The 24,441-nt window shown below is 53.6% G+C and overlaps 1 protein-coding gene across 1 annotated transcript in view; it reads right to left on the bottom strand.

Moving 5' to 3' along the window:
• ANTXR1 (ANTXR cell adhesion molecule 1) overlaps nucleotides 1-24,441 on the bottom strand; it is a 126,319-nt gene that overhangs the window by 4,820 nt on the left and 97,058 nt on the right. Inside the window, exons 15-17 of the mRNA XM_068156574.1 lie at nucleotides 23,532-23,627; nucleotides 22,542-22,709; nucleotides 12,569-12,649 (exon numbers count right to left, since the gene is read on the bottom strand). Of these exons, the coding sequence (XP_068012675.1) occupies nucleotides 12,569-12,649; nucleotides 22,542-22,709; nucleotides 23,532-23,627 (345 nt within the window). The remainder of the gene's footprint in view (nucleotides 1-12,568; nucleotides 12,650-22,541; nucleotides 22,710-23,531; nucleotides 23,628-24,441) is intronic.

Below are 24,441 nucleotides of genomic sequence, written 5' to 3'. Positions count from 1 at the left end.
CATCAGTCAGGGTTGGAAGGGACCACAAGGATCATCCAGTTCCAACCCCCCTGCCATGGGCAGGGACACCCCACACTAGATCAGCCTGGCCACAGCCTCAGCCAGCCTGGGCTTAAACACCTCCAGGGCTGGGGCCTCAACCACCTCCCTGGACAACCCATTCCAGGGCTTCACCACTCTCATGGGGAAGAACTTCCTCCTCACCTCCAGCCTGAATCTCCCCACCTCCAGCTTCATTCCATTCCCCCTAGTCCTATCACTGCCTGAGATCCTGAGCAGTCCCTCCCCAGCCTTCCTGGAGCCCCCTTCAGATACTGGAAGGCCACAATTAGGTCACCTCAGAGCCTTCTCTTCTGCAGACTGAACAGCCCCAACTCCTTCAGTCTGTCCTCATAGGAGAGGTGCTCCAGCCCTCTGAATATCCTCCTGGCCCTTCTCTGGACACCTTCCAGCATGTCCTTCCCCCAGTCTGTGGGCAAATGCTCTGCAGCAGAGGGACCCAAAGGGAAGGGAGGTGTTGGTAGAAGGGCAGAAGGGTGGTGGAGAAGGACTTGACAGGATGAGAGTCTTGCATTATGGTCCCAAGCTGCCCCAGGGGAGGTTCAGGCTGGAGCTCAGGAAATCTTTCTGCCCTGGAAGGGCTCTCAGACACTGGAATGCTCTGCCCAGGGCAGTGCTGCAGTCCCCATCCCTGGGGGTGTTCCAGCAGTGTGGAGCTGGTGCTTAGGGTCATGGTTTGGTGGGGACTCTGCAGTGCTGGGGGCAGGGTTGGAGTGGCTGAGCTTGGAGGTCTCTCCCAAGCAGATCTATTCTGTGGTTCTGGAGGTGCAGCCATCCATCCCCAGTGCCTGCTGCTGCCACCCATTTCCCTGGCAGCAGCAGTGTGACCCTGAGGGGCAGCCCCACAGGGACAGAAACATCTCCTGGCTTTGGGGACAGGCCGCCCCGGGGGACAGAGGGAAGGAGGCTCCTGGAGCAGAGCTGGAGGTGGCATTTGCTGCTTCAGAAGAGGAAGTGGAGCTCAGGTGCCAGGAATGAGAGGTGACAATGAAAGTTTTCTCTTCTGAGCAGCTCCAGTCTGGCCTTGCTGCCTCAGAGCTGTTCCCAGCTGGCACACACAGCCCCTTGGCATTCCTGACACAGAGGAGCTGGTGTGGAGGGGCTGACACATAAAGAGATACAGACAGCTCCTCTCCAGGAGCTCTGCCAATGATACCATCATGCTCTGTGGATGTGAGGAAACATCTGCCTGAGCTCTGGCTGCTCAGCAGAGGAGAGAGGCTGCCTTGCTGGAGCACTGAAGCGTGTAGAGCTGCACAGCTGAGTGCAGGCAAAGGGAGGGTAAAGGAAAACAAAGATCTCACAGAGCCTTCAGCTGCACCAAGCTCAACATGAAAGCAACACCTCAGGGATGCTCTGAGTGTGGTGGCAGCTGAGCCCTTTGCATGGCTCAGCCCTGGACTTCTGTCAGCAGGAAAAACCTCTGGCTTCAACCCAGGATCTCCTCCAGGAATTAGGCTCCAGGGCAGAGACCAGTGTAACAGCTCTCAGTGCTAAATCCTGCCTCCAGCTCTGGTGTCCCCAGCAGGAGAAGGACACAGAGCTGTGGAGTGAGGCCAGAGGAGGCCACAAAGATGATCCAAGGGCTGGAGCAGCTCTGCTGTGAGCACAGGCTGAGGGAGCTGGGGCTGTGCAGCCTGGAGAGGAGACTCCAGGGGGACCTCAGAGCTGCTGCCAGGACCTGAAGGGATCCTGTAGAGGAACTTTTCCTGTGGGTGTCTAGAGCCAGGCCAAGGGGGAATGGTTTGAAGCTAAGGCAGAGCAGGGTTAGAGTGGAGCTGAGGAAGAAGTTCTTCATTGTGAGGGTGGTGAGAGCCTGGCACAGGCTGCCCAGGGTGGTTGTGGCTGCCTCCTGCCTGGGGGTGTTGAAGGCCAGGCTGGATGAGGCCTTGAGCAGCTGAGTGCAGCTGAGAGCTGTCCCTGCCCATGGCAAGGGGGTTGGAGGAGATGATCCCTGAGGTCCCTCCAGCCTGAGCCATTCCAGGATTCTCTGAACACACCCACAGGGATGCCCCTCCTTGAGGTTTGTCTTCCAGGAGAACAACAAGGAGGAGAAAAGGAGGAGAGGCTTGGCCACTGCTTCCTGCACTAGGCTGTCTGTTACAGCAGGAAGATGTTCTCCAAGGACAAGATGCCAACACCAAGTGAAGTGCCCAAGTGGGCACCACTCCCTCCATAGCATCCTGCACCTCTGAAAGTCAGAGGAAGGTCTGAAGCAAGCAGAGCAGAGCCTCCTCTCCGAGCATCCCTGGTTCTGTTTGCTCTCTGGCCTGCTGCCTCTGCTTTAACATCCTTTTAATGCACTTTGCTGTCACCTAAAGTAAATACTGTGGGGCAATCCTGCTGTGTGAGTGCAAGTCTGAGCCCAAGAATAACCAACTCTGCTCAGAAAATAAACCCCCTAAGAATGTTTTCCTTGTTCCAGTTCCACATCTCCTGCAAGGGAGCTTCAGCAGCTTCAGACTATGCCTTGCACTGCAGTTTGTTTCCTTGATTTCTGTTGAGAACAGAACAAACCTGATGGAGAAGCAGCACTCCAGGAGTCCCAGCCAGAGGACAAGAGCTGGCAGTTGTTGTTCTGTGTGGAGAGAGAGCCTGTCTGGATGCTCCAGGGGTGAGGTTATGGTGCTGCTGATCCAAATGGAACTGAGCACCACCCTGAGAGCAGTCGAGAGGATGCAGCAAGGCTCAGAAATCTCTGGGTTTGGGGTCAGGGCAGGGCTTGAGGACTAAAAGCCACCCAGCAGTCACAGCAGTGCCCAAGGCATGCTCCAAAAGGGAAAGAGGGTCCCTTCTTGGGCAGCCTCTGGAATCTGTCCAGAGAAGGGCCATGAATCTTCCAGAGAAGGGATGAGTAGAGGGCTGGAGCTGCACTCCCATGGAGACAGACTGAGAGAGTTGGGGTTGTTCAGTCTGGAGAGGAGAAGGCTCCCAGGAGACCTAATTGTGGCCCTCCAGTATCTGAAGAGAGCTACAAGAAAGCTGGGGAGGGACTTTTAGGGTGTCAGGGAGTGACAGGACTGGGGGAATGGAGCAAAACTAGAAGTGGAGAGATTCAGATTGGATGTTAGGAAGAAGTTGTTCCCCATGAGGGTGGTGAGAGCCTGGCACAGGTTGCCCAGGGAGGTTTTGAAGGCCAGGCTGGATGTGGCTCTGAGCAACCTGTGACACAGTGTGAGGTGTCCCTGGCCATGGCAAGGGGTTGGGACTGGCTGATCCTTGAGGTCCCTTCCAGCCCTGACAGCTCTGTGGTTCTAGGATTGATGAAGTGTCCTACAGCAAGCAGCAGCCTCAAAGGGAGCCACCAGACTGGAGAACCACCCCATGGTGCATTCTCAGGTTCAACTCTGGCAGACAAAACCTAGGGCTAGGAAAGAGGAGCCTGATAGGAACCTTTGGCCATCCAATGTCCCTGCAAGCTACCAGGAGGAGCTGTTCTAAAAGCAGTTTGTAGCTCCTTCCTTCTGTGTCCTGAAGGAAAGAAGGAAGGTTTCAGGCCCCTGCTGCTGTTGAAGGGGCAGCTGGATTCTCTCACTGCTGGAGATAGAATTCTGTGATCCTTTGCAGGGGCACAGGTCTGACTCAGTGAGAGAGACTGGCTTGGGTAGCTCAGCAGTGCCATGAACAAGGTGTTAAGGATCATACCAAGGTGTTCAGAGCAGCTTTTGTGGTCACCTGTGACCTGCTGAGCTGTCTCCATGAGCTGCTGCTTCTATCCCTGACTAAGGAGAACTCTTTCTCCACTAACAGAACTGCTTTAAAGCAGAGAGCTCTTCTTTCAGATGTGATGAAGTCTCCACTGCCCTTGGTAACTGTGCTGCAAGGTGGGCTGGTGGCACCTGCTGCCTGATCAAGGGCTTGGGCTGGAGGCTGAGCTGGAGCTGCTCAGCTGCAGACCAGAGAGGAGACAGCACCAGGGTGCAGACATGAGAGCCAGAGCCAGCACAACCTGTAGCTGTGCTCACCAGGGCCCTCTTTCCCACTCCCTTGTGCACTGCACTGGGCTAATTTCAGAGCTGAAACCTGCTCCCTCCCCTCAGCAGAGGACAGAGAGTGCCTTTTGCTCTGTCATTGCCTCTCTCCTCTTTCCTTCTCTGCCTGGGCCATCTGCTCTGCAGCAGACTGACACCAGCCTGCCTGCCAACGCTTTCTGCTACAGTCTGATGGCTGCAGAGCATCCAGCATGTGTGAGGGGATCAGGGACACAGCTCAGGCTGCCTCCACCTTCCACATGAATTGACAGACCAAAGAGGTCCCCTTCTCACAGGTAATTAGTGATAGAATGAGAGGGAATGGCCTCAAGCAGCTGGGTAGGTTTAGACTGGACAGTAGCAAACCCAGCAAGAGAGGTCAGGGATTGGAATGAGCTGCACAGAGAGGTGGTGGAGTCCCCAACCCTGGGTGTGTTTGGATGTGATGCTTGGGGGTATGGTTTAGGGGTGACCCTTGCAGCCTGGGGTTAATGGTTGGACTTGGTGATCCTGAGGGTCTCTTCCAACCTGAATGTTTCTGTGAGTCTGTGTTTCATTGCCTGACATTCCTCTCCCCATGCAGATGAGGGGGAAGGATGCCAGAGAGGAGTTTTCAGTCCAGATGGGCTGAGATGGACTCTGTCAGCTACACTGCCTCAGAGGAGATGGAGAAGCCAACATCTCCTAGGGGAGAAGAAACAAATCACTGTGCCACTGCTCATGGCAGGCAGCAAGTGGCTGATGAGTGCCCAGGGCAGAAATGCAAAGCAGACCCAGGAGGAAGCTGCTTTGACCAGCATCTGGCAAAGTTCATGCTGGGGGAGGGGAGGGAATTTCAACCCACCACATTAGGAAAACCCCACAGCACCACTGCCTTGCTCCATGGATCAGTGCTGTTTTAGCTGGAAAACTGTCTGGATGCAGCCCAAGCTGGCCAGCTAAGCACACAGCCTCTCAAGCTTCCTCAGGGCTCTCCACTGCCAGCACAGCTCAGTTCTTCCCACAGATAACAGAAGCTGATGTGAACAGCAACAAACCCACTAGAGAAAGGTGCCCAACTGTCTTGTTCAGCCTTAGGAGCTGGACAGAAAGTCAGGATGAGTGTCTGAGGCACTGCAGGCAAGAGGAGGGTGGAATCTCCCTGCAGGCAGCAGAGGTGTGAGGACCTGCACGTGGATGGGAATTTAGGAGGGTCTCAGTGGCCACCAGTTAGCAGCTCCTGTTAGCTACCCACTAAGGTTTAGAACCTCACTCAGATGTCCACATTTAGATGGGGTGGATGTGGAGGGTGGTGGCAGAATATCCAGGAGGCAGGAGTCACAGAACCACAGAGTGTTAGGGGTTGGAAGGGACAGAGATCATCCAGTCCAACCCCCTGCCAGAGCAGGGAGGCAATCTCAGCATCTGCTTCCCATCTGCTTTTATCCTTTGGGAAGAGCATTGGCCATGGAGGTCTTGGGTCCCTCCTGGGTTTTGCTGCTCCAACCCCCCCCCAGGATATCCCCCAAGATCCTGGGTGGATTCTACTTGGTAGAATTCTGTGAGCTTGAAAGTTCCAAGTTTTCAGGACTTGGGCTGGCAGTGTGCTGCCCCTCTGCCTGGGGGCTGCTTTAGGAAACTCTCAACTAAGCCTCTGGGCTTTGCTAGGCAGCCTCTGGGCTTTCCTAGGCAGCCCCTGGCAGTGAGCAGCCTGTGCTGAGTGTGCTTGGCAATGCCAAGAAGCACTGCTGCCTGCAGCAGGCACACAGCTACCCCTGTGTCTGTTAGCCACTAAACAACTTCAGAGGCTAAAACAGCAGCTGTGAAGAAAGGCTGAGAAGCCTGGGGCTGTTTGGTCTGGAGAGGAAAAGGCTGAGAGGAGCTCTGATCATTGTCATCAATATCTGAGGGGTGGGGGTCAGGAGGATGCAGCCAGGCCCTGGTGGGTGGTGCCCAGTGATAGGATGAGGGGAAATGGATGCAAACTCAATCACAGGAAATTCCACCTCAACATGAGGAGAAACTTCTCTGGTGTGAGGGTGCTGGAGGCCTGGAGCAGGCTGCCCAGAGAGGTTGTGGAGTCTCCTGTTCTGGAGAGCTTCCAACCCCATCTGGATGTGTTCCTGTGTGACCTGCCCTGGGTGCTCCTGCTTTGCAGGGGGCTTGGACTGGGTGATCTCTGTAGGTCCCTTCCAACCCCTGGCATTCTATGACCCATGATTTTTCCCTGCCAGTTCAACCTCCAGTTGAAACCTTCCTCACAGCTTCCTCACAGCCTCTTCTCTGCCCCTGGCTCCTCAGCCCTACCACAACCTTGCTAGCAGCCGCTGCCCTGCCAGCCTCTGCTCGCTGCTATCTCTGAGTGCATTGTACAGGCCTGAACCAGCTGGGGAACCTTCTGACAAGCAACCACTGAGTGCAAACTCCTCCAAAGAGCGAAACAAGATGATGCAGGCTTCCACCTTGCCAGATTCCAGCGTGGGAATGAGATTAACTGCCTCAGCCTTTGGCCGGTGCCCGAGCTGGGGAGCGTGGCTCTCAGCGATGAGTTGGGCACTTGGATGTCAGCCAGCAGCCTCTGATTGCTTCTGCAGGAGGTAGTTTTGGCTGACTGAGGCCGTGGGGTGAGTGTCATTTCCAGGAAGATCTGCTCACTCTTCCCCTTCTCTTTCTGGAAAGAGGGAGCTGGTGCTGGAGCAGCACTGCCTGACACACCAGAGCCACTGCAACCTTTCATCTGAGGGCTGGCTAACAAAAGCCTGCTGGGTATGAGGGCAAGAGAGGGGGGGAAAAAACTCAAGTGACAAATGAAACATTCTCTTGGCAGCCAAAAGTGAAACAGCTCATCCAGGGCAGTGGTAAACATCCCTCTGGAGAGGAAGGAAGAGCCTGCAGGAGCCTGCAGCCCTCAGCGAGCTCGAGAGGATCTCTCTGGGTGCAGTTTGCCTTTGGGTAAAGCGGGCAGAGCGTGGGGCAGGACAGGATCTTCCACGATGGAGCTGTGAGGATACAACCCAGTGGCTCAGGGGAAAATGGCCCAGTGCAGGGCAGTGCTGATGGCTTGAGGGGAGGGGAAAGGCTGCTGAGTCTTGTCCTGCCAGAGCTGAGTGATCCCCATCCCTGCTGCCCCTGTTTGCTCAGCTTTGCCTTGGCTCCCGAGGCAGCTCTCAGACAGTCAGCGTTAAAGGCACAACTCTGCCATGCTGTCCAGGAGGAAGTTTTGCCCTGGATGCAGAAATGACTGAAATGCTCTTTTTTATGAGCTGGCTACCTCCTGGCTCAGAAAGAGAGGCCCAGCAGGTCAGGAGCCAGCTCTGTGCTTTGTTCTTCCAGCCTTGCAGGAGCTCTGTGCTGATGGCTCCTGGCGTGCAGCACTCAGTTCCAGGAAGGAGAGCTCATGTTTAGGTTAACTTTTCCATGGCCACTAATGGAAAACCACACTGCAGAAGGGTTACAATTTTGTTCTCCAGCTCTGCAGCCTGTCCCCAGAAATCTGCTAGCCTAGACTTCACCATGGGTTAAACAGCAGCTCTCTGCTAGTGCCTCTGTGGTTTGGAGCCTGCAGAAAGCAGAATCATCAAAGCAAGCAGCAGCACAGATACAGGAGCGAGGGGGGGACCTGGGAGTCCCCATGGCTGGCTCTGCTCTCAGGTCTGGTGTAGGATTTAAAGCAGAGGAATTTGCAATCCTCCCTGCTGCTTTCTGTTCTTTGTGTGGAGAGGAGGTTTCCATTGCTGACACAGTGAAAGAGCACAGGGTGGAACCAGACATCACAGAACCACTGAGCGGTGATCTCCCAGGCAGGGCTGTGCACAGGCAGAGCCTGCTCCAGCAGCCAGGCACAGTGCAGCCTGAAATCAAGCTGGTTTGAGGGGCTGGCTTTTCACTGTGCCATCAATGTGATGGTGGGGCAGGGGGAGCTGTGTAAGGCTTGGTTCAAAAACTGCTTTTGTGTGGTAAAGATTGGTGCAACTTTGCTGTGAATTTGCCTGATTTCATCCTCTGTGTCAGCACATGGACAGACACAGCCCTCCTCTGGCTGTAAAATGCTTTAATGGGGACATGGGCTTCCTAGCCTCATCACAGGACCACAGACCACAGGCTGTAGAGGTGCCAGGGAGCCCACTGGGGGCTGTATCTCCCTAGCACCCAAATTTCTGCAGTCATCCCTGCCCAGAGAATCCTACAGAGTCATTTGCTCTGGGGTTGAGCTGTTCCTGGCCAAGACTTAACAACTTCCTCAGAAATTCTTGATGGAACAAATATTTAGCAAGGAGATGCAGCTGGCACTCCCAAGAGTCACTAATTCCTTGGCTCCTGTGCTCAGGGAGCAGTTTGCATGGGCAAGCATTCCCTCACCACAGTGTACCAGTGAGGAAGCCTCTGGTTTTGCATCATCCCTGTCTGATGATGCTTCAGGTGCAAAAATAACCTCCTTGGTGCTGACAGGAATGCAAAGCCAGGCGCTGGAGAATGGCAGCAGGGCACAGGAATCCCTTGTGGCTCTGACTGCCTTGCCTCATCAGAACCAGCTGTGCCTCTTGGTAACCTCAGGCCACTGCCAGCTTGGACTCCAGCAGAAGAATTTCACAGCCTTTCTGTGCGTTCCACTCTCTCTGGGTGCGCTTCAGACCAGGTCCTGAGCATCATTCTCCTTTCCTTTGGGATGGAACTGAACATCCTTCTCTGTCCTTTAGGATGGAACTGAACATCCTTCTCTTTTCCCTTAGGATGGAACAGAACATCCTTCTCTGTCTTTAGGATGGAACTGAACATCCTTCTCTTTTCCCTTAGGATGGAACAGAACATCCTTCTCTGTCCTTTAGGATGGAACAGAACATCCTTCTCTTTTCCCTTAGGATGGAACTGAACATCCTTCTTTGTCCTTTAGGATGGAACTGAACATCCTTCTCTTTTCCTTTAGGGTAGAACAGAACATCCTTCTCTGTCCTTTAGGATGGAACTGAACATCCTTCTCTTTTCCTTCAGGATGGAACTGAACATCCTTCTCTTTTCCTTTAGGATGGAACAGAACATCTTTCTCTGTCCTTTAGGATGGAACTGAACATCCTTCTCTTTTCCTTTAGGATGGAACTGAACATCCTTCTCTTTTCCCTTAGGATGGAACTGAAGATCCTTCTCTTTTCCCTTAGGATGACATCCTTCTCTGTCCTTCAGGATGAAACTGAACATCCTTCTCTTCTCTTTAGGATGAAAGATGCATTTTAAAGAGCCTTCAGCAAACCACCCCCGAGTTTGATCATGGTTTGCTCTTACAAATGCAGACAGGCATGGGGGCAACCACTGACCAGGACCTGTGCTGATATGGAAAGCCTTGGAGCTTGCACAGAGCTGCAGTGGTCAAAGCCAGGGAAGACTCTGGCTCAGGCTGCTTCCATGCTCTGCAATGGCTCTTTGGCAGTGCTCCTTGAAGAGGTCTCAGCTCTCTGTTGTGCAGGAACATCTCACCCTGTGTCCAGCACTTGCTAGTCAGCTATTTGTGTGACTGTATCCTTGGCAGGGAAGGAAGAGTTGGAGTAGAAGACATCTCAACCTTGGTTCCAGGCCATGAACAGCCAAGAGGCAACGAGAAGGAATGTCTGAGGAGACACAGAGGAGGGAGTCTGGAATCTAAGCTTCAGTCCCCACCTCACCCACTGCAGCTTATCTCAATTGCAAATGTCTTAGTCACTGCCCTGCAAATGTCTTGCTGCAGACCAGTGTGACCTTAGAGCAGGGCAGGTTGTCTGGTACCCAGGAAGCTGTGTGGGCCACAGCAGGTCAAGGCAACAATCAGTCAGCAGAATGCTTGGAGTTGAGCCCAGGTCTCCCTCTGCATGAGTGAGTGCCCTGAGCAGCCCAGCTGATGAGCTGGCAGGGCACAGAGTCACTGATGACAGCAAGGGACTGCTTATAGATGGACATGATGTAACCCTGGGCTGCAGTCCCAGTCCTCTTCAGGCCCCAAAGCAAGCAGAGAGGCCTTTCAGTTATTCTTCAGCTGCCCTGGCTGTTTCATCTCCAGCAGTGGGAGAATTCAGCTGCCCATTCAACAGCAGCAAGGGCCTGAAACCTTCCATCTTTTCTTCAGGACACAGATGGAAGGAGCCACAAACTGCTTTTAGAACACCTCCTGCTGGTAGCTTGCAGGGACACTGAATGGTCAAAGCTTCCTATCTGCACATTTCAGGCTGCTCTTTCCTAGCCCTAGGTTTTGTCTGCCAGGGTTGAACATTATCCAGCCTGAGAATGCACCATGGGGTTTGTCTTTCATCTGGTGGCTCCCTTTGAGGCTGCTGCTTGCTGTAGGACACTTCATCAATCCTAGAACCACAGAGCTGTCAGGGCTGGAAGGGACCTCAAGGCTCAGCCAGTTCCAATCCCCTGCCATGGGCAGGGACACCTCACACCACAGCAGGTTGCTCACAGCCACATCCAGCTTGGCTGCAAACACCTCCAGGCAGGAGGCTTCCACCACCACCCTGGGCAGCCTGTGCCAGGCTCTCACCACCCTCATGGGGAAGAACTTCTTCCTAACAGCCAATCTGAATCTCCCCACTTCTAGTTTTGCTCCATCCCCCCCAGACCTATCACTCCCTGACACCCTCAACAGTCCCTCCCCAGCTTTCCTGTAGCCCCCTTCAGATACTGCAAGGTCACAAGAAGGTCTCCTGGGAGCCTTCTCCTCTCCAGCCTGCACAACCCCAACTCCCTCAGTCTGTCTCCAGAGTAGATCAGCTCCAGCCCTCTGCTCATCCTTGTGGCCCTCTAATCCCATTGTGGTTCTCTAATTCCCAGGTGGGGATTGGTCTCTTGTCCCGAGGAACAAGGGACAGAACAAGAGGAAATGGCCTCAAGTTGCACCAGGGAAAGTTTAAGTTGACCTTGGTTTGTCCAGGCCTGGCCCAGGCTGCCCAGGGCAGTGGTGGAGTCCCCAGCCCTGGAGGGGTTCCAAAGCTGTGGAGCTGTGGTGCTGAGGGCCATGGTGTAGAGGTGACCTGGCAGTGCTGGGTTAATGCTGGGACTTGATCATCCCAAAGGTTTGTTTTCCAGCCTCAGTGCTCCTCTGATGCTGTGACCCACATTGTGGGGAGCTGGTGGCAGATGACTCAGAAATCTCAAAGCTGGATTTTCCTCCCTGCTTTGAATACAAAGTAGGGAAACAGCTCCCAGGCTTCTGCTGAGCAGGGGAGGGGAAAGCCTGCCCAGCTCTGCCATTTCAGCTGGGCAACCTAATGCATGTCCTGCCAGTGTCTGACTGGGAGGGCTCAGGGTGGTTGTGCCTGGAGTGACATCACCTGGCAGCTCTGGCACTGCTGTGAGTGAGCAAACACAAACTGCCTGCTCAGGTCTGAGAGTGATGAACAGCACCCAGAGGCCACTCAAAGAAGACAAACACTCAGGCTCCTGCTTTTGTTTACATGAAGGAAAACAAACATTCTAGGAGCAGTCTGCCCTCACAGAAGGTCCAAGAAGCCCTTCATAGCCACACAGGAAGGTGCCCACAGCTTTTCAAGTCTTCCAGGAGCCAACTGAAGCGAAGCAGGCACCAGGGCTGGGTGCATGTTCTTCTCTTTCACACTAAATTAGACTTGCAGCCAAGACAAGGATGTCTTACAGCACAGCACAGTAATAAAGAGCTTGATTTATGTGAAGGCTGAATCATCTCTAACACCTCCAGGAGCTGATTCTGCACAGCCTGTGCTGACAGCACTGCTTGTTTAAGAGATACACAGAAGGGTTTGGTCTGGAAGGGACATCCAAAGGCCATCCAGTCCATCCCCCCTGCAGTCAGCAGGGACATCCTCCACCAGAGCAGGTTGCTCAGAGCCTTCTCCAGCCTGACCTTGAATCTCTCCAGGGATGGGGCTTCAACCACCTCCCTGGGCAACCTGTTGCAGTGTTCCAGCAGCCTCATGGTGCAGAACTTGTTTCTCACATCCAATCTCAGTCTGCTGTACTCTCACTTCAAACCATTGCCCCTGGTCCTGTCCCTGCAGGTGTTTGGGAACAGTCCCTCTGCAGCCTTCCTGCAGCCCCTTTGGGTACTGGAAGGTTGCTCGAAGGTCTCCCTGGAGCCTTCTCTTCTCCAGGCTGAACAGCCCCAGCTCTCCCAGCCTGTCCTCATAGCAGAGGTTCTCCAGCCTCTGATCATCTTTGTGGCCTCCTCTCTGCACCAAGCCCATGTTGTGCTGGGGGCCCCAGAGCTGGACACAGTCCTGCAGGTGAGGTCTCCCCAGAGCCGAGAGCAGGACCCCCTCTCTCCATCTCTGGCCATACTGCTTTGGATGCAGCCCAGGCTGCCCTTGGCCTTCTGTGCTGCCAGTGCCCATTGCTGGCTCCTGTCCAGCTTCTCCCCCACCAGCACCCCCAAGTCCTCCTCTGCAGGGAACCACAGCTGCAGCCACAGCTGGCAGGTGACTGAGTTTTGGTTTCTAAGCTGCCACAGGGGTCTGCTGTCAGTCCCACATGTACAGGCAGTCAGAAACTTGAGCAGCCAGAAACTGCAGGGGGATTCCTTTCCCCTAGCTGCCAGAGGCCCCTGTGAAGCACAGTACCTTGTCTCCTGGCTGCGGGCGCATCACCGACACTCGGTCGTATCCCTTCCGCAGCAGCACCCAGAGAGCATCCAACTTCCCCTGCAAGCAACAGAAAGAGAGGGTTAGCTCCAGTGCAAGGCCAAGGGTGCTGTGCAGAGAGCACTGCAGGGACAACACAGCTTAGACCCAGCTTTCACTTTATCATCTCCTCTGCTTGTACAAGGTGGCAGCACTCAGCTGTCTGACAGTCAGCAGCATCAAGATGCCCAGGAGCCAGCAATGTGTCCTCATGGCCAAGAAGGCCAAGGGGATCCTGGGGTGGATTAGAAGTGGGGTGGTGAGTAGGTCAGAGAGGTTCTCCTCCCCCTCCCCTCTGCCCTGGTGAGGCCACATCTGGAATATTGTGGCCAGCTCTGGGCCCCCCAGGTCAAGAATCCCTCAGGGAAGTGCTTGAGTCCATCCCAGAGCCCCAGAGCTGCTGCAGGCAGTGGAACATCTCCCTGTGAGGCCAGGCTGAGGGAGCTGGGGCTTGGAGCAGAGGAGCCTGAGGGCTGCCCTCAGTGCTGGGGATGAAGATGTGCAGGGCTGGAGCCAGGCTCTGCTCAGGGATGTCCAAGAACAGCGCAAGGGGCACTGGGGGCAAGCTGGAGCAGAGGAGGTGCCAGGGGAAGAGAAGGGAAAACTCTGTCCTTGTGAGGGTGCCAGAGCCTGGATCAGGCTGCCCAGAGAGGCTGTGGAGTCTCCTTGTGTGGAGAGCTTCCAACCCCTCCTGGCTGTGTTCTGTGTGCCCTGCCCTGGCTGCCCCTGCTCTGGCTGGGTCCATTCTATTTTTGCTCCATTCCCCCCAGGGCTCTCACTCCCTGACACCCTAAGAAGTCCTTGTGTTGTCTCTAAATAAATGGGAATACATGCCAATGGGTTTTGTACACATCCACTGCATTTTGCATTGCTAGGTTTTTAGCTTGCTTTGCCAACAGAGCTTCATTCTGCTTCCAAACCACCTGAGGGATTTAGTTTGGGGGGAAATCTCCATACTCTTGTTGTGGGAATAGTCTCAACCCACCCCAGAGACCTGTGTTCCCCAACCAGTGTGGTGAGCCAATGCTCCAAAGCTTATCTGGGAGCTGGAGAGATCCATGGGGCAGAGACAGACAGACAGACACACACAGATCTTGCTTCCATAGGATCCTTCCTCAGGTGAGAACCAGGGAAGCCTCCTGTTCTCAGAGGGAGAAGCAGGAAACTCCTCTGCCAAACCCTTCTGCATTTGCACAGCACAACCTCTCAGAGCTGTCTGTCCCAGTTCATCCTTCCCCCACACCACAGCTGCTTGCAGCTCTTGATCTCCTGTCCCCCCTGACAGCTCAAGCAGTCAGTGTTTTTCCTTCCATTTCTCCTCTAGGAATCCAGAGGGAAAATTACAACTTTCCATGGAACCAAAAAGTCCTTTTTGTGTTTCCCTTTCTTTTTTCTCACTCTGCAGTCCTAATTTCCAAGAGCCCACAAGAGTTCGTGGGAAAAGCTGAAAGCTCCATCTTGGGGAGCCTGGATGGAGCTTCAGGGTCTGCCTGAGACATCTGGGTGGAAGAGAGGGGAGAATGGATCATGGAAAGGATGATGTTGGTTGAGGAAACGAAATGGAAACACATTCAGCTGGAAAGATAAACACCTCTGGGCTCCCCAGCCGACGGGCTGCGCCTCCGGCCTGGGGAGCTCCTCTGCAACTGAGCCATGAGGCTGTCTGGAGCAAAAAAGGCTGAAGGCAAATCAAGCTTTGAGTCCTACTGGCTGTGGAGACCATGCTGAAGAACTAACCAGGGCAGATGACAGATGAAGGAGGGCAGAGTTTCAGCCACTGCTTTACCATGAATTCATTCTCCTCCTCAGTTAGTAATTCATCCAGCAGTGCATCAGCCCTGGTCTGGAGGATCCCCTGATAGCTGGAGTGCAGCTTTGTAAGCTGCCTAGAAATCCAAGCTACCCCTGGGCCTCTTCTAGCAAGGGTGCTGTGCCATGGCAGCTTTGTAACACAGACAGGAGGTGCAAAGGCTACGAAATGTGCCAGGGACACTCAGCTTAGCAAATCCTTGGGTAGCCTCCACACAGGACTCACAGAATGCTGAGGGTTGGAAGGGACCTCTTGAGAGCATCCAGTCCAACCCCCCTGCTAATGCAGGTTTGCCTAGATCAGGTTGCACAAGAACACATCCAGGTGGGCTTTAAATGTCTCCAGGGAAGGAGACTGGGCAGCCTGCTCCAGGCCTCCAGCACCCTCACAGTAAAGAAGTTTTTGCTTGAGTTCAAGTTAAGCCTCCTGGGTTCCAGTCTGTGCCCCTTGCCCCTTGTCCTGTCCCTGGGCACCACTAGAGCTGAGTCTGACCTCAGCCTCTTGCCCTCCACAGCTCCTTTAGCTCTTGCTGAGCATTGCTCAGCTCCCCTCTGGGGCTGCTCTTCTGCAGGCTCTCAGCCCCAGGGCTCTCAGCCCTTGCTTCTTGCCTCATGCACATTTATTCACCTGCCAAAGAGGTGCTGGGGGACTGAGCAGAAATTCCACAGAGCTGCTCCAGGCCCCTCAGAATCTTCCCAGCCACCCCTGGACTCTCTGCAGTATTTCCCTGCCCCTCTTGAACTGGGGAGCCCAGAACTAGGCACAATACCCCAGGTGGAGTTTTGCCCCCCAGGACACTATTGAGGCCTTCTTGGCCACCAGGGCACATTGCTGGCTCCTGGGTACTTTGTTGTCCCCCAGCACTTCCAGGTCCTTTCTCCCTGGAGCTTCTTCTCAGCAGGTCCCCCCTCACCTGCACTGGTTCAGGAGGTTGTTCCTCCCCAGGTGCACTTGCCCTGCACTTGCCTTGCACTTGCCCTGGTTGAACTTCAGGAGGTCTCTTTCTGAGACCATCAGTTGTGGCTTCAACCTCAGCCTCGAGGCAGGTCCTGCATGTGAGACCTTGTGGGTAAGAGTGAGCCCAGCCTTGCCTTGTGCTTTCTTTCTGTGTTGATTCTTAGAGACATTTTGAAGTCAAACAAGTGCTATAAATAGTCTGAGGAGGAAGGAGACAGAAGAAGTGGACAGGTAGATAAAAGCAGAGGTCAGGAACAGAGGTAGGAGGTGAGCTCCTGACCAAAGCAGAGAGCACAAGGTCTGGCTGGCTGCAGCAGGGAGCATGGCCTGAGTCAAATGAAAGGCAAAGGCCTGGTCCTTTGCAATCCTTCCCTTGCATCTATGTTTTGTGCTGCTGCTCCTCCCTCTGTCAGATGAACTGAGGGCTTGGCAAGTCCCTGAAGAGCTTTTCAGACTTGGCATTCTGCTTGGGCTATTGGCACTGCTGAAATGATTGTTTAAAAGCAGGATAATCCCGTTGGCATCCAGCTAGGCAGCAGCAAGTAAGGATAAGAACAACAGTAATAACCACAAGCTGGTAAGGGTCAGTAGCCACATTTGGTAGCAAATAAGTCTCTGGAACATTCCCCAAAGCAGTTCCTCCAAGCTGAGCTGCCTTCCTACCTCATAGATGTGGCACTCTGAGGCCATGGGTGCCTGGAAGAACCACGAAGTCACAGACCTCCAGAGGGGTTAGAGAGCTCCAGGAGGTGGACCAGAAAAGTCTAACCTGTTGTCTTTCATTCCCATAAGAATGGGAGAATTGGAGACTTGATGGGGTGCTTGGTGCCATGGGTTAGTTGACTAGGTGGGTTGGATTGGTTGATAGGTTGGACACGATGGTCTTGAAGGTCTCTTCCAACCTGGTTTATTCTATTCTATAAGTCCTGCATCCCTGCAAAACTGGCTGCAAAAGAACAAGTGTTTTCCCCTCCCTCTCTCCTCCTGGGAAGGACACACAGGATCTTATCTCTCCTGGTGGGGGAGTGAAGCCTGGCGTTGGCCTTGGCAATGCTGCCAGTTGGGCCTGGAGCTGCCTAACTGGGGCCTGGAGTTGCCAAGATGAATTTGTGCTATGTCACAATGGTGTTGGTATGGAGGAGAGAGAGGCCTGGGGGTGGAGGGAGGGGCATGAAGGCTTGGGTTTGTTGCCCTGGTTGAGAGAGAGGTTTGTGTTTGGCTCTTGGTTGCATGGTTTAGTTGGTTGGGTGGTGTTGGATGATAGCTTGGACATGATGATCTTGAAGGTCTCTCCAACCTGGTTTGGTCTAGTCCTATTCTATTCTATTCTATTCTATTCTATTCTATTCTATTCTATTCTATTCTATTCTATTCTATTCTATTCTATTCTATTCTATTCTATTCTATTCTATTCTATTCTATTCTATTCTATTCTATTCTATTCTATTCTATTCTAATGAGCTAGAGCCAGGCTATGGATTTTGCTGTATTTTATATGCTTTGTGCTGTTGTATATAGCTGTGAATTGCCTTTCCTTTAAAACTTCCCAACCCTATCCAATCCTTTGTGTGAGCAGTTTGCTTTCCTTTTGCCCCTCTTTGTTCCTCTTCCTTGTTAGGCTGGGAAGAGTAACAAAGAGAGGGAAGAGAAACCCCATCAGATAAGCTGGCACAGGGCAGAGTGTGCTAAGTAAAGGCTGGCACTCCTGCTGCTCTTGGCCCCAAAATGTGAATCTCCTGGCTCTCAGTCAGATTCATGCTACCTTGGTTTGCTGTTCCTGGGATTTAATTCCTTGCTCTCCTCCTTTAGCCATGATTTTGCTGAGCAGCTTGCCTCATGCACATTTGTCCACCTTCCAAAGAGGTGCTGGGGGACTGAGCAGAGATTCTACAGCTGCTGTAAGCAGTGGAGCTGAGATCACTGGGAGCATGGGAGGGGGAGAAGATGTAAGGAGACATTTATCAGGAGACATTTGCTATGGGTGAGACCTGGCAAGCTGTGAAATATCCCCCCCTGGGAAGCAGTAGAAGCCTCTGTGCCTCTGCCTGCAGCACTTGGTGACAGCTTCCCTGCAGAACATGATGTGAATCCCTATTGCTGTGCTCACACCTTCAGGACAAGAGCTGCTGCCAGGAGTGCTGAGGAGTTTGGGGCCATTTCTGGTTTTTTAAAGTCTTTTATTTTTGGCCAGTTTTGACATTTCCTTGGTGCACAGGGAGAGCCTTGCTCCAGAGGAATGATGCTGAGTGGCTCCTGATTGCACTTGGGAAAGTATCACAGTCTCACAGAATCACCAAGGTTGGAAGAGACCTCAAAGATCATCAAAGTGTGAGGAGCAGGAAGGATACTGCAGGATTTCAGTTAAACCAATACTTCCCACTGGTGTTTTTAACAGTGCCCTTTTGCCACAAAGCTGACCCTCCAAACTAAGGGCAACAAACCCCTTTGGAGCCATCCTCAGGTGTTCTTAAAGCCTGGACACTGAAAGCTAACCCAAGCCTATGACCACACAGTATCACAGTATCACAGAATCACCAAGGTTGGAAGAGACCTCAAAGATCATCAAGTCCAACCTGGCACCACAGACCTCATGACTAAACCATGGCACCAAGTGCCACATCCAATCCCCTCTTGAACACCTCCAGGGATGGGGACTCCACCACCTCACTGGGCAGCACATTCCAATGGCTAGCCGCTCTCTCTGGGAAGAACTTTCTCCTCACCTCCAGCCTAAACTTCCCCTGGCACAGCTTGAGGCTGTGTCCTCCTGTTCTGGTGCTGGTTGCCTGGGAGAAGAGACCAACCCCCACCTGGCTACAACCTCCCTTCAGGTAGTTGTAGAGGGCAATGAGGTCTCCCCTGAGCCTCCTCTTCTCCAGGCTAAGCAACCCCAGCTCCCTCAGCCTCTCCTCACAGGGCTGTGCTCCAGACCCCTCCCCAGCCTTGTTGCCCTTCTCTGGACACCTTCAAGTCTCTCAATGTCCTTCTTAAACTGAGGGGCCCAGAACTGGACACAGGACTCAAGGTGTGGCCTAACCAGTGCTGAGCACAGGGCACAATGACTTCCCTGCTCCTGCTGACCACACTGTTCCTGATGCAGGCCAGAAGTGCTGGCTGCAGTTATCCCAAAGTGTGCTCTGGCTTTCTGGGTGCAGCTCAGTAAAGGGTGTGGTGGCAATTCATCATGAGGTGAATTCCTATCCACAAATGGGCTCAGGTTGCTAAATATTATGTTTGTGGGCCCCTTTGTAACTGAATTCTGGCTGTCCTGGAGCCAAAGCTGCTCCTAGTCAGAGTCAGGACTGAACCTGAACCCAACACACATTGAATCTTCTCTCCAAGCTTCTCCTGAGCTTTGGAGAGTTTCCAGCTGGGACACAGATCTGCAGCAGACATGATTCCTCTGTTCAGAACTGATTTCCTACCATGCAGAATAAACTCTGCAAATGAACTGCAAGTCTCCTGAGGCTGAAATCCAGCTGCATGAACTGCTGAAACTCAGCACTGTCTGCTGTGGGAATGGACCCAGCTCGCAACTAATGATCTCAAGTAGTTGTACCCACATGGATTCCAGCTGCCTGAGAATATATTCAGGGCTCTTTGTGCTAAAATCTGTGTTTCTGTCAGCCTCCCAGTGGTTAGAGTGCAGCTTTGTGTGCTCTCAACCCTTATGACTGCAATATGCAGAGAGCAACTGAGCTGTGTCCCTCAGATGGATGAGGTCATTTCCACCAGCACACAGCAGGAGGGAAAGCCTCCCAGATGGGATCAGTGTGTTGTACAAATGCTTTGCACCATGCAGAATGGCAATGCAGTGTGTGCTGGAGCAAAGGACCAGCTCTATGGGATGCTGCTCACTGCAGTCCCCACTCCAAGCTGGAAACAGTTGAATCATAGAATCACAGAATTGTCAGGGCTGGAAGGAACCTCAAGGCTCAGCCAGTTCCAACCCCCTGCCATGGGCAGGGACACCTCACACCACAGCAGGTTGCTCACAGCCGCATCCTGCCTGGCTGCAAACACCTCCAGGCATGAGGCTTCCACCACCTCCCTGGGCAGCCTGTGCCAGGCTCTCACCACCCTCCTGGGGAAGAACTTCTTCCTAACATCCAATCTGAATCTCCCCACTTCTAGTTTTGCTCCATCCCCCTCAGCCCTATCACTCCCTGACACACTAGGAAGTCCCTCTCCAGAATTCCTGTAGCCCCCTGCAGATACTGGAAGGCCACAAGAAGGTCTCCTGGGAGCCTTCTCCTCTCCAGCCTGCACAACCCCAACTCTCTCAGTCTGTCCTCACAGCAGAGCAGCTCCAGCCCTCTGCTCCTCCTCATGGCCCTTCTCTGGACACCTTCCAGCACCTCCAGATCCTTCCTGTAATTGAGACTCCAACCTGTGCCTCTGCAGGGGTGAATGAGCTCCATCATCACCTGCTGAAGCCATCAGGACCCCCTTGCCAAGGCCTGCTGGCAGGCTGTGTTTATTAGATGGTAATTTGAAGGGGGAGCAGAGAAGAGGCCCTGGAGCACATTCCCGAGCAGGCTCACATTGCCGCATCCTCCGGAAGGCTCTGCTGCTCCCCTGAGCCTCCTCTCCATTCCCACCCCTGGATGGGAACCAGCTGCACCATCACTGCCTGAGGAAAGCCAAAGGGGATGACTTGTCCAGATTCCTGTGGGCACTGCTGGCAGCTGAGCAGGAATGAGACAGGGCAGGGAGAGCCAGGGGTACCTTGTGCTGTGTGAAGGGCATGAAGGACGTGGCCTGTGAGGAAGGGCTGGGGGAGCCGGAGGAGAGGAATCTGAGGGAAGACCTCATCACTCTCTACAACTCCCTGAAAGGAGGTTGGAGCCTCTTCTCCTTGGTGACCTTGTAGAGAAGGGTTATTGGTTGATCCTGAGGGTCTTTTCCAACCTGAACGTTTCTGTGATTCATTCTGTGACAAACAACAGGAGCAGAGGAAATGCTTCCAAGCTGCACCAGGGGAGGCTCAAGGCTGGATCTCAGGAAATATTTCTTCACAGGAAGAACTGGACATTGGACTGAGACACTGGAATGCTCTGCCCAGGGCAGTGCTGGAGTCACCATCCCTGGGGGTGTCCCTGCAATGTCTGTACCTGGTGCTTAGGGACATGGTTTAGTGGTGACCCTGCAGTGCTGGGTGGAGGGTTGGAGTGGATGAGCTTGGAGGTCTCTTCCAGCCAGATCTACCCTGTGTATATCTGCTCTGCAGTGACCTGAATAAGGGACCTGGACTGCTGGGCTGCTGCTGAGGAGGAAGAAACCAGAACAAACTCCATTTTGCAGCAGTGAGGCACTTCCTCATTTGCCAGCATAAAGTGTAAGGTGATCTCTGGGTTTCCTACCTGTGTCACAGAGCCCCTCTTTGCAGGCCACAGGCAAATAAATTAAAAAGACCATAACCCCACTCCTGAAAGGAAGATCCAAGCTCCAGTGGTGCAGGGCTTCATGTGGGTATGAATTGAGCCTTTTCAGTCTGTTCTGAGACTGGGAACTGCACTGCCAATAGCCCCAGACTGAAAAGGGAAGGGGAAGGATATTAGCATCTCCCAAAGGGCTAAACCTGAGAAATAGGACTGGGGGATTTTTTTTCATTTCATCAGAGGAGTTTTAGTTTTAAAGAAGTTGAGCTGTTCTCCTTTGCTGAGGACACTTTCCTTTGTCCTGAATGCAAAGACATGCTGGAAGGTGTCCAGAGAAGGGCCACGAGGATGAGCAGAGGGCTGGAGCTGCTCTGCTCTGGAGACAGACTGAGAGAGTTGGAGTTGTGAAGTCTGGAGAGGAGAAGGTTTCCAGGAGACCTTCTGGTGGCCTTCCAGTATCTCAAGGGGGCTACAAGAAAGCTGGGGAGTGACTTTTGAGGGTGTCAGGGACTGGGGTCGGGGGGAGGATGGAGCAAAACTAGAAGTGGGGAGATTCAGATTGGATGTGAGGAAGAAGTTGTTCCCCAGGAGGGTGGTGAGAGCCTGGCACAGGTTGCCCAGGGAGGTGGTAGAAGCCTCCTGCCTGGAGGTGTTTGCAGCCAGGCTGGATGTGGCTGTGAGCAACCTGCTGTGGTGTGAGGTGTCCCTGCCCATGGCAGGGGGGTTGGAACTGGCTGCGCCTTGAGGTCCCTTCCAGCCCTGACAATTCTGTGATTCTATGACTCCATTAACTGCCTCAAACCAGGCCCTGGATGATGCAGCTAATCTCTCTTTTGTGTGGTTAGTTTCTTTTAATCCACAAGAATCATCTCCATGTGCAATGAAGAGCTCTGCTTCAGTGAACTGCTCAGTTCCTTGCTTGCTTCCAACCATTTGTCTGAGTGAAGACAAAACCAGAGAGCAGCTCCCTGCCCTCGGCACAGATGGCAGTGAAGGATTCTTCCCAGTTCCCATGGGTGACTGCTGTGCAGCTTGGCATTGCCTGTGACCTGATATCAGCATGGATTTGACCTGCACTCAGCCTGAGGCACTGAAGTTCATCCAAGCAGCTCTTGCAGGACACTCTCTGCTCTCCAGGGGAGCACACTGTGCTGTGGCAAGCCTGGCCTCCGCCCCGTGCCTGCCAGCAGCCACCCCTCTGCCATGCCACAGGCCTCGATCTGCTGAGGGCAAACCTCCACGATGACATTTAGCAGCAATTTTCTTCCTGTTGTCTCCTCTCTTCCTAAGGAAAGAGGATGCTCTTTACCCCTGCCCCTCAGGGAGGATGCAGTGTGCACTACAGGCAGCACAGCTGAGTCTGGAAGCCCTTGCCAGGAGCTGCCACTGCAGCACATCAGGATCCTGTTTGATCTAACCAAGCAAAGCAACCCCAAAACCCATCCAATCTGCTGGAAAAGTTCAAGGCCAGGTTGGATGAGGCCTTGAGCAACCTAGGCTGGTGGGAGGTGGCATGGGGGTTGGAACTGGATCGTCTTTAAGGACCCTTCCAGCCCAACCCATTCTATGAACCCATGAAATTCCCACTGCCCTGTGTGGCTCCTTCCTACAGCACCACCCTAGGCACATGCTCAGGGGGACTCCCTCATGCACAGCTGCTCTAGCAAGACCTTGAGATCCCAGGTTCATGGACAGTGGATGTGGAAACAGCTGACAGAGACCTCCTGGCCACGTCCCGAGCAGCACAGAGCTGTGCTGGGCTTACCTTGATCGGGGAGTACCACTTGCGCGGAGAGGAAGGCCTGCGCATGTTGCTGGCGAGGTTCCTGGGCTCAGGGAACTCGTACTCCTGCTCTGGCATCTTCACCCTGGCATTCTTGGCTTTCTCTAACTTGGCTCCTTCCTCTGTGGAGCCCTTTTCTCCCCAGCGCACCTGCAGAGACAGCATCAGGGCCTGTTAGAGGGGAAGCTGCCGCAGGGACCTGCACCCCTGCCATGGTGACCGGCTCTGTGCTCCAGGACCTGAGGGGCTCCAGGAGAGCTGGGGAGGGACTTGGGACAAGGGCTGGGAATGCCAGAATGAGGGACAATGGCTTTGAGCTGGGAGAGGGGAGACTGAGATTGGAGATGAGGAAGAAATTGTTGAGAGTGAGGGTGGGGAGAGCCTGGCACAGGCTGCCCAGGGAGGCTGTGGCTGCCTCCCCCCTGGAGGTGTTCAGTGCTAGGCTGGATGAGGCCTGGAGCAAGCTGTGCTGGTGGAGGTGTCCCTGCCCATGGCAGGGGGTTGGAAGAGGGTGATCCTGAAGTTTCCTTCCAGCCCAACCCAGTCTATCATTCTCTCAGTGTCCAAATCCAAGGTGAAGAGTGGTACCAGCCACAGGCTGTGTTGTGTTTCTAGGCTAGAGCCAAAGCTTTGAGCCTCTCCTTCTTTGTGATTTATGAGAAATGTCAGAGTGGAGAAGGTGTCCAGGAAAACTACAGAGATTTCTTTGTGATTTGTCTGGCAACACTGCCCTGTACCCAGGCATGGACCAGGACTTCACTGCACCAAAGGGAAAAGATGGTCCCAAATGCCAGGAGCCTCTGCTTGGCTGGCAGATACTGCTCTATAAATGTCACCTGGGCCTAGAGGTACCAAGCAGTCTTAAAGAAGTTTGTGTCAGCCTCCTGAGTCTGTCTCTGGCTGAACTGCAGGGGGATGCCATGGCCCACTCCCTAAATCAGATGTTCTGATACCTGACTGGTATCCAATTACCTCCATTCGTTTGATGCCTCCAACTCCTCTTCCACCATAGTAAGAGGCATCCACTGTTGGCCACTTCTTCTTTGGAAGGCCATCATCATCTTCCTCCTAGGGAACAGAAGGAAGAGGGTGCACTGTTAGAAAGCATGACCATGTATCAATAGCTGAGGGGTGGGGGTCAGGAGGGGGGGGGGGCAAGCTCTTTTGGGTGGTGCATAAGTAATAAGACAAGGGAAATGGGTACAAATGTGAAGAGAGAAGGTTCCACCTCACCATGAGGAGACACTTCTCTGGTGTGAGGGTGCTGGAGGCCTGGAGCAGGCTGCCCAGAGAGGTTGTGGAGTCTCCTGCTCTGGAGACTTTCCAAACCCACCTGGATATGTTCCTGTGCAGACTACCCTGGGTGACCCTGCTCTGGCAGGGGGTTGGACTGGAGGACCTCTGGAGATCCCTTCCAACCTCTAATGTTCTGTGGTGCAGTGATACTGTGACTGAGGTGGAAAGGAGGCCACTCTGTCTTTCATCATCTTTAGATTCAAGGAAAGAAATTGTTTCCAAGTTGCAAAATCACTGAAGCAGCCACCACATATCACAGGAGCTGGGGTCTTTGGCTGCCAGTCTGGCTGATGCGCTAGTCATGAGTGCTGGGAGCAGGGACCTACCTCTTTGCCATCCCTTCACCTATGCCTGTGGTTAGGGAGAGAACAGTGCTGCTCTGAGAAGGGTTCCCAGACTCCCCTGTGCTGGAGGAATCCTCCAGGGCCCAGGTAAATCATCATAAGAGAGGATCTGATCAATGGGTACAAGTGTCTCAAGGGTGGGGGGCCAGAAGAAGGGCCCAGGCTCTTTTCAGTGGTGTCCTGTGACAGAACAAGAGGCAATGGACACGAACTGGAACCTCAAGGTGAGGAGAGGCTTCTTT

This window comes from Melanerpes formicivorus, unplaced genomic scaffold (genome assembly GCF_026170545.1).
Source record: "Melanerpes formicivorus ecotype bairdi unplaced genomic scaffold, bMelFor1.0.p_v2 SCAF_34, whole genome shotgun sequence".
Lineage (NCBI taxonomy): Eukaryota > Metazoa > Chordata > Aves > Piciformes > Picidae > Melanerpes > Melanerpes formicivorus.
The sequence above is the reverse complement of the archived record's forward strand: the minus strand, read 5'-3'. Positions and strand labels throughout refer to the sequence as shown.